The following is a 16,770-nucleotide window of genomic DNA, read 5'->3' as shown; positions in this document are numbered from 1 at the left end:
GATATGATACGATGTGATTTGATACGATGTGATTTGATACGATGTGATATGATACAATACGATATGATACGATATGATATGATATGATATGATATGATATGATACGATACGATACGATATGATATGATATGATACAATATGATACGATATGATATGATATGATATGATATGATACGATACGATACGATACGATACGATACGATATGATATGATACGATACGATACGATATGATATGATATGATATGATACGATACGATACGATACGATACGATACGATATGATATGATACGATACAATGCGATATGACACGATACGATATGATATGGTACGATGTGATATGATACAATACGATATAATATGATATGATGTGATGTGATATGATGTGATGTGATGTGATACGATATGATACGATACGATGTGATGTGATGTGATGTGATACGATACGATCCGATACGATATGATATGATATGATGTGGCATTTCAGTAAAATAACCCAGAAACATCGAGTTCAACACCTGTGTTGAACGAGTCTGAGTCAGAGCACGTTTTCCACTCGGAATTTGAACCGTCCTCTTCTGGAGGAAGACAAAATTCCTAAAACAAATTCCTCCTCAAGCACAATGGCATCACAAGCTGTCCATTTGAACTCCATTTAAATAGCACATGGATATTTTATTACATCTATTTCATGCATAAACTATTATAAAACATATCCAGAATCTACAACTCAGATATATTTTAAACATTTAAAAGTAACCGAGATTCAGAGGCAAGTAAAATGAGGCAAAAATCTTACTACTGAAAAGTTCTTGCAATACCTACATTTATTCACGATTCAGGGCTGAAATATTACAGAACATTTCTTTAAAATATCCTAAATGTATATTCATAGAGCATATATAGTAATTATGCAGTTTAGCACAATCTATATGATGTCTTATTAGAAAAGCTAATAATGTTATAGTTAGACCCAGTATAGCTTTTTTTTTTTTTTTTTAAACATTGATAAACATTAAAAACATTAAAACATTAAACATTGATAACTTTATTTTTTTAAGCTGTCAGCCATGTTGGATTGAAAAGAGCAACACTTAATGTATTAAAGATTAGACTAAGACTGGAGTGGTATCCAAATATCCACAGCAAACCTGGGTTCATTGCGAAGTCTGGCCTCTGCGTTCATCCAGTGACGAGTCTTTAGGTCCGATCGATATTCTGGTTTTGAGTTTGTGTTCCTGCATAGTTTACGAGTTTAATCCTTGTCTCTTTGACGGTCGTCTGACCCCGAGCTTGCTTTGTCCTCTTGGGTTGTCTCTACATTTGCATCCAAACCCTGAGCGATCCTGTGACGACCACAACATTTGAGTAATCTCGCACAACACACACACACACACTGAATTATGTCTGGTGTATACATTAAATACATTCGCTAACTCATCTTCAGTAACCGTTTTGTCCTGGTCAGAGATGTGGTGTATCCGGAGCTAATCTTAGAAACTCTGTGGCAGGATATTACTTCAATTTTAAATACATATAAATGAATATTTCTTCTTATTGTGTATTTTTCAGTACAAATATCTGCTATTAGCTACATTCTGTATTTATCTAGCCAGTTTGAATCGTATTTAACATGAAAGCTAGGCTATATTCATTGGTTATTTTGGAGGACGTCGCACTAATTTACCAACTTTTACGCCAAAACGTCTGAGAACGGATATGAAGTTATCAACCTAAGTAGGCTAATTAGCACTTAATTGATTAGCCTAGTTTAATAACCTGGTATTAGTATTGAACTTTTTAGCTTTTTATCTTGACTACTGGTTTACACAGTATGCTATTTAGCCAAATGTTACCTTACTTGCTAGTGCCCCTGTAACTAGTTAGCCCAAGAGCTTAATTATTATCTCATGGCTAATTTTATTGGTTAATGATATTCATTAAAACCCTCATCATTTATTTAGATATCTACTTTGAACATAGATAGCGAAAATGAATTAAACAACACACCACAACCACCTCAGGGGAAGTGCTGGGTTAAAGGAATTGTATTAATTAGATCAGAACTTTTTTCCTCAATTACTGTATCTACAGTACACAATGAGTCCACAGTGCTAGCTAACTGATTAGCATGCCATATAACATGGATATAAAAAGTCTCTACACCAAGATAAATCATGTCAGATGTTTTCCCACCTTTATTGTGATATAGCAACCGACAAAATTCAAATGAAAAACAATAATTTTTATTATTTTTAATAATTTAATTATAATAATAATAATATAATATATAATATAATATATATATAATATATAATAATAATAATTTTTAACATTCTAGACTTAAATAAATCTTTGAACAAATAAATACATGCAAATATGCGTTTATTCTTAGAATGTTTTGAACAAAACTTGAATGTAGAAAAATTATGACGGAAAAAAACTCCTGTTTTATTTCTGAGTCCATAAACAATGCAAAACAACATGCTTTTTGTCTGTATAAAACTAAATTTAAAAAATGGATGTGAACAGAGGTTTAGTACTGTAAACAACATGTACGACAGGTTCACTATTCGTAAAATAGATAATATATAAATAATAAATTAATAAATGTTTAAATTGGTGGCTTAGTGGTTAGCACGTTCGCTTCACACCGTGGCCCTGTGTGTGTGGAGTTTGCATGTTCTCCCCATGCTGCGGCGGGTTCCTCCGGGTACTCCGGTCTCCTCCCCAGTTCCAAAGACATGCATGGTAGGCTGATTGGCGTGTCTAAAGTGTCCGTAGTGTATGAATGGGTGTGTGATTGTGCCCTGTGATGGATTGGCACCCTGTCCAGGGTGTACCCCGCCTTGTGCCCCATGCTCCCTGGGATAGGCTCCAGGTTCCCCGTGACCCTGGAGAGGATAGGTGGTATAGAAGATGGATGGATGGGCACCAGGTGTGTTAACACAAGTTCATCATGAGTAGGAGAGACAACTCTATATGTGTTTTTACAAAGAAATGGCAATCATGTAGAGAATATTTTATAAATAAAGTTACATTTTGCTAAAATAAATAAATAAAAAAAATTATTTTAAAAAAAGTGTTAATTTCGCCTGTGTGGAGACTTTTCGGACACCGTCTATTTTAACTCCATAGTTGTGTCGTGCAGATTCTGACCTCTAGTGTTCGAACGATGGAATTGCAATATGCATAATTAATAGAACGCTGATTCCCATGATGCACATCGTCACATTTTGTGCAATCCATGTTGCATCGTAACACAGCACAGAAAGAGATAAAGATTCACTGATGAGTACTGAGTACTGGAATACTGCTGGCAGCGTTGTTTAAGAGAAGTATTGCCAGATTTTCTACTCCATAAATAAATAATCGTTCATGTTTCAGTCTGTGACACTGACATTTATTGTGGTTATTATTTTGTAGTAAGTCTTACGTCTTAATTTTATACTGAATGATGAATAATGACCATTTTATAACATACATCCAACATTTAGTTTCATTCAGTGACTGTACTGTATACGTAGAGATATATCGCTCTGGATAAGGGCGTCTGCTAAATGTGGTCAATGTAAATGAAAATATATCCAGCTGCAGACCCACAGCTCCTGCAGTTTCAGGGTGGAAGGCCGAGTTATGTACGACAGAACAAGCGTGGTGGAGAGTACGGTGAGATGTCTGTATCTGTTAACTGTCATTATGTGACGTCATTATGCACTGCTGTTCTGAAACTGCTGGTGCTGCTGGTCTGCAGCTGGATACTGTTGTATACATATGGGTGGATATTGTATCAGGGGTGTAAAAGTGAAGCCAAAATATCCCTGAGGCCCTCTAGTGGCTCGCTGCAGTACAATTTTAAACCCCGCCCATTTCCATGTTACCGAAACGGGAAAACGAGCCAAACTTACATTTACATTTACACATTACACATGACCTCGCTACAGTTGTTTTTTCAGGAATGGTGTTCAAAGTTCAGTTACCCTTAATATCTCCTCCAGTATTTTTCCACACGATAAATGCATTTTATATGCTAGGAGTTGTTGGATGATGAATAAAAGGGTGTGGTCAGTGAGGTGATCGACAGTTTTGGACATGCACGTGCTTTTAAACACGCACCTGAAGCTTTTGACGGTTGTTTTGCTGTAAACAGACCCTCGGTATCAGAGAGAAGAGAAACCATCACGGGAAAAAAATTCTAATGGTTTCCAGAACAAATAACTGTTACGCGTTAAAACCAATACCAAATAGTTTCCACTACAGTACGTAGCAGGATGTATTAAGGACGTAGATCCTTAATGGTATCCAGTAGACATAACATGGAACCAAATTACCATTGGAGACCCACAGGGACCATTACAGTTTTAATTCAATTCCCAATACAATAACAATTCCCATTAGGGAATTCCCACGGTGGCTTAGTGGTTAGCACGTTTGCCTCACACCTCCAGTGTTGGCGGTTCCTGTGCGTGTATGTTCTCCCCGTGCTGCAGGGGTTTCCTCCGGGTACTCCGGTTTCCTCCTCCAGTCCAAAGACATGCATGGTAGGCTGATTGGCATGACCAAAGTGTCCGTAGTGTATGAATGGGTGTGTCCAGGTGCACCCCATCAAGGGTGTCCCCTTCTTGTGCCCCATGCTCCCTGGGATAGGCTCTAGGTTCCCCGCAACCCTGAAGGATGGATGGATGGACAATTCCCATTTTAGCCATTAAAACAATTACAAATTCTATGAGGGTTTCCATTGCTTTTTTTTTCAGCAGCTTATGTTAATGACGTGAGATTTGGTAGGGTTTTTTGTCTTTTTGTCTCCCCCTGGCGGCGGCTCTGTGTAACTGCCCCATGTGTGTTCACGGAAGGAAAACAAAAATCACCTGACTGTACAGTGCTGTGTTTCAGTTCCTAACAGCGGTTGTGTGGAAACGAGCTGCAGGAACATGGCGAGTGCACAGAGATACCGAGACAAGGTGGTGATTGTGACCGGGGGATCGAAAGGTATCGGCAGGGGCATCGTTAAAGTGTTCGGTAAGTTGGGTTTGGGGGGAAAACAAGGGAAAAAGTTGGTTAAGTTACTAAAACTCTGTGATTTTGCAGTGCAGAACGGAGCTAAAGTTGTCTTCTGCGCCAGAGGAGGTAAGATCTGCTTTTATATTTATACGTATTTATTTATTCACTTTTTTTGTTTGTTTGTTTCTTCAATTATTGACTGTTGCCTATATAAGACCTGTGATTGCACATCTAGTGCACTTTCAATGGCAGGGATGGGCAATCTTATCCGGAAAGAGCCGGTGTGTGTGCAGGTTTTCATTCCAACCAAGCAGAAGCCACACCTGAATCTACTGAAAGCCAGGATCACTTGATGAAACAGGTGGAACCAGGTGTGGCTCCTGAATGGTTGGAATGAAAACCTGCACCCACACCAGCCCTTTCCAGATAAGATTGCCCACCCCTGTTCTAGGGTGTAGGAGCCTTAATTGATACCCTATGTAGTGCACTTAGATAGTAATAAAGCAGTTGACACTTCTGGACATGCCCTTATTAGATAAAGAGTGCACTAAGTAGGATGTAACAATCCTTTCATTCACTATCTAGTGCACTTGTAGTGGAAGAATAGAGCTGAATTCTAATTGGATCGGTTTTTATGCAAATAGTGAACTTTTATTATGCAACTAGAGCATGTAGAGTGTTGAAATCATTACGTTCACTATCTAGCGCGCGAATGGAGTTGAATTCGAGAAAGCCGTTCCCTTTTGGACGCATGGTGCACTATCTAAGTGTAGAAACCATTGTTTTATATCCTGGCCCTATTTGGTGGACGTTCAAATGAAGACGATGTCCTTTTCGGACAAATAGCGCCCTACGTAGGGGGTAGAAAGCATCTCTTAGGAGAATACAGCTGGATTTGAGACGGCTCCTTTATTATTAGTGCAGAACAGTACCCTTCTCAACACACGGTGCGGTTTGTAGGTGTAGAAGGCAATATTTTACCCTGTGGAGTGCCCTTGTGCTATACTGAGGAAGAATTTATACTGGGTATGGTGTAGTAGGGTATAGAGTAGGAAGCACAGTTTTGTGCGCTGTGAGAACGTAGTGCACTTCTGCTAAGGGTAAATAGAGATGGTGCAAAGTTCCCTAAAGTCACATGTCGTGTCTCTTTACATAGAAGGCACATGACGTTCATGTGCGGATAATCACATGACTCGTTTTTTCCATGCGTAATTCGTGTGATTATTATTGTCAGGTTTTTTTGTTTTTACACAGATGAGATTCGTTTATGGCGTACGATTCTCACACGATACTTTTATTTCAGTCGGTGAATATTTACACGATTCGATTACGTTCAGGTTCATCGTTTCACAATTTTTTGACGTTGTTTTATTGCGCTTATTGTGTTGGGTTTTTTTCCCTGGACAAGTCGATGAAGGTAAACACGTGGAGGACAAGCTCAATAAGGCGGGGCCGGGTCTGTGTCTCTTCGTGTCTTGTGATGTCTCTAAAGAAGAGGACATTAAGGTGCGTTTCAAACTCCGGAGCTGTAACGTTGTCTGAACTTCCTCTTCATATTATTATTATTCTTCTTATTATTATTTTCTTACCTTACAGTGCTTGTGTTTATTCCTTAGAGGCTGATCACCACGACCGTCGAGCGCTTCGGACAAATCGACTGTCTGGTGAATAACGCAGGCTGGCGTAAGTGTCCCGACTTTCAGCTCCCTACTTTCTGAACGCCGACTTACACCACAAACGATGCTGAGTTCTGGGTTCTGATTGGTCAGAAATTTCTATAGTAACAGAGATATAAAAAAAGAGAGAGCCGGTGACGGAACGACTGTTCATAGCTGCTATAACGTAAGTTAGAACAGGGACTAACTTCATTCATGGACGTTCCCACAACTTTAAATGTAACTATAAACGGATAAAATCGATGACGTGTCCTTCTTTAATAAATAAACAACCGTAATTGTTGATAAATCGCTGTGATATAAGAGCAATAAAACACTTCAAGATGCGCCGTTATAGGAAAATAATCCACTTCAGGGTGAAATCAGTGACTCCGCGTCGTCACTCCAGCCTGTCGTCGGTTTATTTTCCTCCAACACAGAGAGTTTTATCTCTTCAATCGGAGCAAGGAAACGTCCTTTAAACATTTAATGCTGTGACAGAGAGGGACCAGGTTTGAGTGAAGAATAACATGAATAACATGTACTCAGATCCTCCGCACAAGCCCACGGACGACACCAGTGCAGAGGAGTTTCGAGAGTTACTCAACCTGAATCTGATCAGCTACTTCCTCGCATCCAAGGTAAGACGTCAGATTGTTTGAACCGGTTTTTCCCGTCTGCTCAGTTTTTAAATCAGCAGCACTCGACGTGGATATTCTCTTCTTAGCTGTTATGTCTTCATCTTTTTGGAATGATGGAATGGTTATACGTTTTGAAATTGGTCTCATCAGATCATAACGTGTTTTGCTACATGGTCTGGGGTGATTTAGTTGAGCTTGAGCCCAGACATGTGAAGAATATGAGAGATTGTTGATGCAGAAGTAATCAGTAGTTTTGTCAGGTATTCCTGAAGCTCCTTTAATGTTGCTGTAGGTCTCTTGGAAGCCTCCCTGGTAAGTTTTTGTCTTGTCCTTTTATACATTTTGGAGGGACGTCCTGTTCTTGGAGATGTCACTGTGGTGCTCCAGTTTCTCCACTTGATGTTTATGGCTTTCATGGTGTTCCATGGTATATCTAATGTTCTGGAAAAAATTTTATACCCCTCTCCTGATCGAATAGCTTTTGACAGTGAAATACCTTATAGGCTTTGTTAGCTCTTTGTGGACCGTGGCTTCAGCAGTCGAGTCGGATGAAACCAAGAAGATGTGAAGAAAATCCTGGAAACAGCGGGTCTTTCTTTGGAGTTAATCAGAATCATCTCAATCCTGACAGCCGTATGATAATAAGGTTTAAACGTGAGATTGAATGTGATTGGTTCATTCTGAGCACATCCACGTCCCCAGTTATAAAAGGGTGCGCACGCTTTTATCCTTTTTCCCTGAAATGTTTTTTGATTGTTTTTCCGCTTCATTTTTATGCGTTGTAATTTCTCATTGAGGGATGAAAAAAAAAAAAAAAACAGGTGTGACATGATTTATCTTGGTTTCACGTTTACGTTTACGTCACAAAAAACTACCGTTTTAACAGGGGTGTGTAGACTTTTTATATCCACTGTATTTGTAAAAATAATAAAGTTCAGAACAAGCTAAAATAATATAGAATCTAACCACAGTTTAAATAAACTGCCTTTATGGGAGGGGAAATTAGATAGATATGTAATATAAGACAAAGATAACCTGAGTCAAATACAGTTTTTAAGTTATGCAACACCAACTGGCCCTGAGTGGAAAAAGTAGTTTTCCCCCTTATTTACTCAATCAACCTATTAACTAAATGCAATTGATAATCGGGTTCAGTTGGATTAGCCACACCCAGGATCTGTTTAACACCATTAAACAGAAGCTTTCCAGAAACATGAAGTCTAAAAGCTCTCAAAACCTCGATGACCCCCAAGCCTTTTGGGCCAGTGTAATGTGGATTGATGATAATCTACAGGTATCGGAAGCCTTTGGTCACAGTTGTTGCTGCTAAACGTGGCACAACCAGTTAAGTTCAGGGCGCAATTACTTTTTCACACAGGGCCAGTTGGTGTTAAATCATTTTTGTTTCCCTACAATAAATGAAATGATTATTTAAAAACTGTATTTTGTGTTTACTTTGGTTGTACTAAGATGTGAAGAATCATTTGTGAGAATAAATGTGAAGAATCATATCAGGGAACAAATGAATCGTGTTGAGAATCACATGTGAGAGTAAATGAGTCCTGTGACAAATCACGTGAGCATAAGTGAATCATGTGTGAAGAATCACATATGAGAATAAATGAGTCGTGTAAAGAATCACATTGGAATAAATGAACCATGTGTAAAGAATCACATGGTAGAATAAATGAGTCATGTATAAAGAATCACATGTAAGAATGGGAAGAATCATATGTGAGTATAAATGAGTCGTGTAAAGAATCACATGAGAATAAATTAATCATGTGTAAAGAATCATATGTAAGAATAAATGAATCACATGACAATAAATGAGTCGTGTAAAGAATCACATGTAAGAATGGGAAGAATCATATGAGAATAAATGAGTCATGTGTAAAGAATCACATGTAAGAATGGGAAGAATCATATGAGAATAAATGAGTCGTGTAAAGAATCACATGTAAGAATAAATGAATCATGGGAGAAATCATGTGAGAATAAACGAGTCGTGTGTAAAGATTCATGTGAGAATAAATTAATCATGGGAAGAATCACGTGAGATTAAATGAGTCATGTGTCATGTGTAAAGAATCGCATGAAGAGAATAAATGAATCCTGTAAAAATATCAGGTAAAAATATATAAATTACATGTGAAGAATCGCATGTGAGAATAATGAATCATATGTAGCATAGTGTATCTAAAAACTCTACATGTAAATCATGTGAACCTTATTATTATTTAATTTAATGGTTGGGTGAGAAAATTGTTTTTAATTATGATATATTTTACAGCTGGTTTGGGTTTTGTGCCTAATCTTTGAATTAATGGAAAATTTTGAATTTACACTAAACGGATGCATGGCTGCAAAAATGTTGAATTCCCCGTGCTAATAGTTCACTGTTTGTGTTTCCCTTTTCCTCTTTCATGGTCAGTTTGCTCTTCCGTACTTGAGGAAAACACAAGGCAACATCATCAATGTCTCCAGCCTGGTGGCGTCTATCGGACAGAAGGACGCAGCTCCATACGTCGCCACCAAGGTGAGAACTTTTACTTGGCTAGCAAAGTTTACATCAAAATAAACAAAATTAAACGTCTCCTTACAGAAAACTTCACCACATCAATTATTTTTTATGGTACAGAAAATGTATCAACACCTTCTGACCAGTCAGAATCCAGAATCCATCTAAAAAAAAAATTTGAATATCGTGGAAAAGTTCGTTTTTTCCCATAATTGAATTAAAAAAGTGGAACTTTCATGTAGTCTAGATGCGTTACACATAAAGTGTAAAATATTTCGAGTCTTTTTTTGTTTTAATCTCGATCATTACGGCTTACAGCTCACGGAAATCAAAAATCCAGTATCTCAAAATATTATGTCTAATGAGTCTAGAATATATGAAAGTCCCACATTTTGAATTCAATTACGGGAAAAAATGAACTTTTCCACGATATTCTAATGTTTTGAGATGCACCTGTATTACGCAGTGTGTTAGCTTCAAATAACTCCAGAAGCATGTTGTTAATATGAAGAGAAACCTGTTTAAAAACTCACCCCTGGGGAACTCATCTTTAAGTTTTATCAGAGTTTTATCATGAAGGACACATGCAAATATTTTTTGCTGAAATATAATGGACTATTGTTATTGTCAGAAGGGGTTTGAGAGTCAGTGTAATGCTCGTGTTTGTCCATTAGGGGGCGATCATCTCTATGACCAAAGCCATGGCTGTAGATGAAAGTCGCTACAATGTGAGAGTTAACTGGTGAGTCCTGTCTCTGATCATTTACCTCTTTCCTTTTCTTCTTCTTTTATTTTATTTCTCAAAGTAAACGTGTGTGTATTTTTCTGAGATCCTGATGTAACTAAGTAAGTAGGTAAATAAAGCTTTATTTATATAGCACTTTTTTAAAAAAATGTTTACAAAGTGCTTTACAGAAGACCTACAAATGGCAGGAAAATCAGATCAGTCGTAATAAATAAAAGACAACAAGCGAATAATATGGAAATAAAAGGCTACGATAAAATCGAGTATGGAAAATGAACTGGTTTGAGGAAAGGCCTCAGTGAACAAATGCACTTTTAAGATATTTTTTAAAAGTCCTAATTGAATGAACTGCACGTACACGTAGGTCGTCAGGGAGAGAGATCCGCAGTTTAGGCCCGTACTGACTCCCCGCTTTTCAGTGATCTAGCAGGAGTATATTTAATGATCATATAACAAAGGTATGTAGGAGCCCACCATGAAGACATTATTATCTAACTGGGATGTTGGATTTGTCCTGTTTCTGTATGAAACTATAAACTTTCTCTATACTGGATCTCCGCTACAAGCACAGAGATACGGAGGCGAGAGACGATGAAGTAGCTGTTGGCGTTAATACAAATAAATAAATAAATAAATAAATTATAATATAAGGTGTAACTTTCCTCGATGATTAACGTTATATGAATCATTTTAGTAGAACTAACATAAATGTATTTCATAGCAGCGTTATTAATACGGAAAGATCATTTGATGCTAGTGTGCATCCTCACTAGAGTGGGTTTTAGCGATAACTAAGTACCTGCTGATAACCGATGAATCAAGCGATAGGTTTAAAAACGGATGCTGAATGAAAACATGACATTCAAAGTAAAATATTGCTTTTTTTTAATGAAATAAATATATAAATATTCATTTATATTAACTATGAATAAATATTACAGTTAATAAATGATATGCATCCCGAACTGAACCAAAACGTAACACTCTATATAACAAATAAAAATTGAGACGTCCGAAATGAATTTTAAATAAAAACACTTCAAATAACAGGACAAAATTGGTCAGCGATAGTTTTTATTTCGCCTCTAGAGGCCGCTCTCGTGCTGTATAACGACAGCGGATGTTTCTCAGCTGCTCACGTGATGGACGAGACCGGGAAAAAACTGTCCCCGTGGATGATGGCTGATATCCCATAGTTCCAGCGATCAGTTATCCGCAAAACCGATCAATCACTTGACCTCTAGACCAATTTAATTGGACAGATCAGAAAAACAATCATGATTTTATTTTGTATATATTTCCTCATCCCACTGAAATGAATCTTTTTGGTTACGCTACTGCCAGGACATGCTTCTGAATTGTTTTTAGATGTGATGTGAATTCAAATCCCATGAATTGAAGCAAAAGAAGCATTGTGCTTCTTGATTTTTATTTTTCAGAAGATAAATGTATTGTAAAAACAATAATAATAATTATTATAATGCTAATAGAGTGTATAACAATAGTTTTTTTTTAAACAACTGAAAACTAATTAGTTCAGTATGTTTTTGGGGTTACAAGAGTAAGTTAAGACCAAGACACAGAATAAAACCAGTGAACTCTATGATTATTAAATAATGTAATGTCTTTTTTTTAATGAAAGGAATTGAAACAGTTGATACACATGGAAGAGCATGTCCTGTTCTGTTCTCTAAAATCATATCAGGTCTATGATAAGTTTCAAGTCTTTCTTTTTTGTGATATGTATTATTTATTATTATATTTGTATCATTGTTGTATTATTTTGCAGCTTTTCCCCTGGTAATGTGATGACACCACTGTGGGAGGAGCTTGCAGGCCAAACAGCCGACGCAGCCGCCGCCATTAAAGAGGGAGAGAATGCACAGGTAACGAGACAGAGAGAGAGAGAGAGAGAGAGAGAGAGAGAGAGAGAATGAATGGAGAGCAGGAAGCAGGAAGTGTTTGAAGGCAAGAAGAAAAATGAAGAAGGTTTGCTGACTGTCAAACAAAACCAGAAAATTTTCCAACAAACCTGTGTTACCTGTGCAAACCGGTTGGGTGTGGGTGTGTTTTCAGACTCTTTTGGGTGAACAGATTTCAACAATAATGTTTGTTTATAGAGAACGGTGGTGTGTGTTGGTGGTGTTGGTTGGCGGTGTGTGTTAGTGTGTTGGTGGGGTTGGTGGCATTAGTTGGTGGTGGAGGTTGGTGTGTTGGTGGTGGAGGTTGGTGTGTTGGGGTAGAGGTTAGTGTGTTGGGGGTGGAGGTTGGTGTGTTGGTGTTGGTGGTGTTGGTTCTTGTGTTGGTGGTGGAGGTTGGTGTGTTGGTGGTGGAGATTGGTGTGTTGGCTGGTGTGTTGGTGGTGGAGGTTGGTGTGTTGGTGGTGGAGGTTGGTGTGTTGGTGGTGGAGATTGGTGTGTTGGCTGGTGTGTTGGTGGTGGAGGTTGGTGTGTTGGTGGTGGAGGTTGGTGTGTTGGAGGAGGTTGGTGTGTTGGTGGTGGAGGTTGGTGTGTTGGTGGTGGAGATTGGTGTGTTGGCTGGTGTGTTGGTGGTGGAGGTTGGTGTGTTGGTGGTGGAGGTTGGTGTGTTGGAGGAGGTTGGTGTGTTGGTGGTGTTGATTGGTGTGTTGGCTGGTGGGTTGGTGGTGGCGAATTCAGCACCTCTGTGGTATGAATACGTTTCAGTGACAGATTCACGTTTTATAACGTGTGCTAAAAACAGGAAAAAGAACAATAATAGGAAAGAACTCTAGGAATAGACGGATAGAAGAACTGAACGATGTTAAATAGATAGAGTAAGGCTGCGTCGGTATTTCCGAAAGTCTTGAGCTGCTCACACGTTAGTAAGAGATGATATGAAGCTGCTAATGCGTCCGTTTGTAAAATCATAAACTTTGTGAAATGAAAAGCTGTGTGTGTGTGTGTGTGTGTGTGTGTGTGTTTGTGTGTGTGTGTGTTTGTGGTAGCTGCTGGGGCGGATGGGCACCGAGGAGGAAAGTGGACTCGTCGCTCTCTTCCTGGCCGCTGATGCCACCTTCTGCACCGGAGTAGACCTGCTCCTGAGCGGAGGAGCCGAGCTCAACTACGGCTTCAAGAGTCAGATTCATAAAATTTAAAAACAAAACAAAACACAAAACTAATGTTTACGTCTTCTGAGCCGCTCCGTCTGTTACCGTCATACCTCACGGTTCCTGAAATAACATTGTTGATTGTGATCATCCAGAGTTTCTGATTTGTGATTTTTTTTAATGATCTTTTAATGCACGGGATGTTATTTACTCACACATTCCTGAATCTCAGGCGTTCAGACTGAACGCTTTCTCTAACAGAACTGTGTCTGTTGCACATTTTCATCTGATTTCAGAAATTAAGACTTTAAATAAAATTAAATGAAATACACATGACAACCTGACTCTAGTTTATTCATTTTTTTATTTCTTTTCCCAGCTAATCATCTCTGATGTGACGTAAAAATCAAATCTGAATGGTTAAATCATTTGTTTGTTTATTTATAAGCCTGTTTGTTTACATTTTCCTTAAAGAACAATATTTAATACCATTATACAGTATTAAGAAATAAGTATTGTCAGCTAATTTACTCCTTTTTTTTTTTTTTTTTTCTTTTGGCAGCAGTAACACTTCAGCCTGCACTTTTAGCAGGCAGAGATTTACAATTTAAAATTAAATGAAAGTTCTTCTTATGATTTATTATTCATAATTGTATTATAATTTCTTTATTTAACTACTTACTTTAATTGTTCCCTCATTTTTTTTATCTCTTAAATAACGGTTATTAATTATTTGAAATATTATATGCATTATGTTGTAAATTATGTTCTAAATAAATATTACACATGTAATAATTGTAAATAAAAATATTTAATAATATGTAAATAATAATAGAAATTAATATACCAAATAATAGGGTTTTTATTTTCAACAGTAAAATCAATTGCTCAAACTGCTAATTTACTTTTTAATGACATTATGGTGAGAAATCTGTAAAAGTAATATCAGTTAATTAATATAAATGTATTTATTTTCATTAATTCATGTTGCTGTTTGTTTGTTTATTTGTTTGTTTGTTTCTAGAGGAGGTACGTTTTTCACAAGTAGTATTTTGCCATTGAATATTCATTGCCTTCATTAAACCCACGCAAATTCGGCGTAAATCGAACGCAGCCTAACCCAACCTCGTTCTGTCCAATCAGCGAGGCGCACAAGTCCAACGCCCTTCCGCTCGACCAATAGGTTGATGCGTTGGTGAACTCGCTTGACCTTCTGCGCCAACTCATCCTCGTATCGTCCAATCAGATGTAAGAAAACCGTTACACCTCCCAGATATTAATATCCCAACCAGATGACCCTTACACGTTTATTTATTTATTCATTTACTTATTTAGACACAAATATACACTAATCAGATGTAAAGGCAGAATAAATACCGCGTCTGTGCTGCACTTTAAGTTATTTTATTTATTTCATTAATTTATTTGAATCATTTAGCCATTAGTCAATTATTTACATTCTCTCTCTCTCTCTCTCTCTCTCTCTCTCTCTCTCTCTCACACACACACACACACACACACACAAACACACACACACCGGGTCTGTCTCAAACCGACTTCTTGTTCTATGTCGGTGACTAAACTAGGATTCACTCTGGAGTCTCAGATTTTCTGGAGTCTAAATGATAATAAATCGATGAATTAATGAATGAATCAGTCTGGTCAGTTCATGTGCAGTTCTTAACAACCGCACATATTAAAACCGAACTTAAAACATTAGAACCTTTATATTACGTATCAAATTCACAATTTAAATGCTAACTAAATGTTTCGAATATTTACCAATCCAAAGGCAGAAAAATCCACATCGGAACATGTGTGAGGTCTGATCTGAATCAGCTGAATCTCAAGTGGACATCGGACATCTGCACGGTCGGTATGTTTTTCCCTGTGGAGTGAGTTTATATGGTGAAGAAGAGCAAGCTATTCATAAACAGCTGTAAAACAAACAAACAAACAAGACCTTTATTATCTAAAACCAAAATTCTCTAAAATTCTCCACTGGACTTGAAGTTTTGAAAATGGCGATTTTCTTCAGACTCGTGTGCGTATGCGGATCAGCCGTAAAGTGCAAAGTGTGTTTCAGACACAGCTCATTTGCATGTAGTGACACCCACAAAACTCCATAAAAGGTGATGTGCATGGCCAGAGGGGAGCATGAAATGAACCATCAGCGTAAAGACTGAAAAACAGAAGTGGAGGATTGTTTTTTTTTTTACTCACTTCTATGTCGTGAGTGTCTGCGAGGTCTGATGGACAGGGAATGGCCCGATCAACAGCGACGGCAAGACATGATGAGTGGCACGAGTGTGGAGTCGGTCTGATCTTAAGCAAAAGAGTGGCGAAAGCACTCATCGGCTGGAAACCCGTTAGGGACGGGATAAATACAGATCGCTACGCCAAAGCAACAGTCGTGCAATCATATGCGCTGACGGAAAGTGCAGAGCACGCAGCAAAAGAGGAATTCTACAAGCAGCTCCAGGATACCTTCGATGACATTCAGGATCACGACTTAAAGGTAGTGCTTGTGGACTTCAACGCCCAACTGGGTGGTGATCGGCGAGGACTCGAAAGTGTGATTGGAGCCACACATCTTCAGACCACTTCAGCGACAGCGGCGAGCGGCTGATATCCTTCTGCAAACATGATGGATTAAGTGTTGGAAACGCCTACTTCCAGCACCGAAGACGTGGGGATCCCCGGATGGACACGCTCTGAATGAGATCACTTTCATCTGCATCAGCCAGAAGTGGAGGTCGTCCTTGCGCGATGCAAGGGTCTACAGAAAAGCGGATCGGATCATTATCTAGTCGGAGCGGATATCAAACTCAAGCTCTGAAACCAAAGGCAGCCCTCACCAAAGAGAAGCTCAAGGACCCCACCATCGCCGACGCGTTCGGTCTGGATCTGCAAAACCGCTTCAGCCTGCTTGAAGAGGTGGAAGATATAGAAGTTCTCTGGGATTGCATCAAATAAACTGTAAACAAGTGCACCCAAAGCACCATCGTCCCGATGGCGAAGAGAACACCAGAAGGAGAAATGGATCCAAGACCGATTGTAGAAGCTGATCGATGAGAGGAAGCTTGCAGAGATGAAACGAGTTCAGGCCAAAGACACAACCGAGCTGGAAGAAGAAAGCGGC

At 38.4% G+C, this 16,770-nt stretch overlaps 1 protein-coding gene and 2 long non-coding RNA genes across 3 annotated transcripts; all 3 read left to right on the top strand.

The window, feature by feature from the left end:
* Window positions 1–4,859: 4,859 nt before the first annotated feature.
* On the top strand, window positions 4,860–13,959 carry hsd17b14 (hydroxysteroid (17-beta) dehydrogenase 14). The gene is made up of 9 exons (XM_017492434.3): window positions 4,860–5,017; window positions 5,087–5,125; window positions 6,408–6,505; window positions 6,616–6,682; window positions 7,204–7,295; window positions 9,730–9,834; window positions 10,491–10,558; window positions 12,351–12,447; window positions 13,527–13,959. The coding sequence occupies exons 1-9, from the start codon at window positions 4,930–4,932 to the stop codon at window positions 13,674–13,676; spliced, it is 804 nt and encodes a 267-aa protein (XP_017347923.2). The 5' UTR covers window positions 4,860–4,929; the 3' UTR covers window positions 13,677–13,959.
* LOC128629560 (uncharacterized) lies at window positions 7,302–9,373 on the top strand. Its single transcript, XR_008393937.1, has 2 exons — window positions 7,302–7,607; window positions 7,799–9,373. It is a non-coding gene; the product is annotated as an uncharacterized LOC128629560 (long non-coding RNA).
* LOC128629561 (uncharacterized) lies at window positions 12,454–13,285 on the top strand. Its single transcript, XR_008393938.1, has 2 exons — window positions 12,454–13,025; window positions 13,086–13,285. It is a non-coding gene; the product is annotated as an uncharacterized LOC128629561 (long non-coding RNA).
* Window positions 13,960–16,770: the final 2,811 nt, after the last annotated feature.

This window comes from Ictalurus punctatus, chromosome 2 (genome assembly GCF_001660625.3).
Source record: "Ictalurus punctatus breed USDA103 chromosome 2, Coco_2.0, whole genome shotgun sequence".
Taxonomy (NCBI): Eukaryota; Metazoa; Chordata; class Actinopteri; order Siluriformes; family Ictaluridae; genus Ictalurus; species Ictalurus punctatus.
The sequence above is the reverse complement of the archived record's forward strand: the minus strand, read 5'-3'. Positions and strand labels throughout refer to the sequence as shown.

Excerpts from the sequence above, each read along its gene's own strand:
- hsd17b14 (XM_017492434.3), top strand. The coding sequence starts at position 4,930 with ATGGCGAGTGCACAGAGATACCGAGACAAGGTGGTGATTGTGACCGGG. Across the intron at positions 6,683-7,203 it reads GGTGAATAACGCAGGCTGGC|ATCCTCCGCACAAGCCCACG; the intron begins GTAAGTGTCCCG and ends ACATGTACTCAG. Across the intron at positions 7,296-9,729 it reads GCTACTTCCTCGCATCCAAG|TTTGCTCTTCCGTACTTGAG; the intron begins GTAAGACGTCAG and ends TTTCATGGTCAG.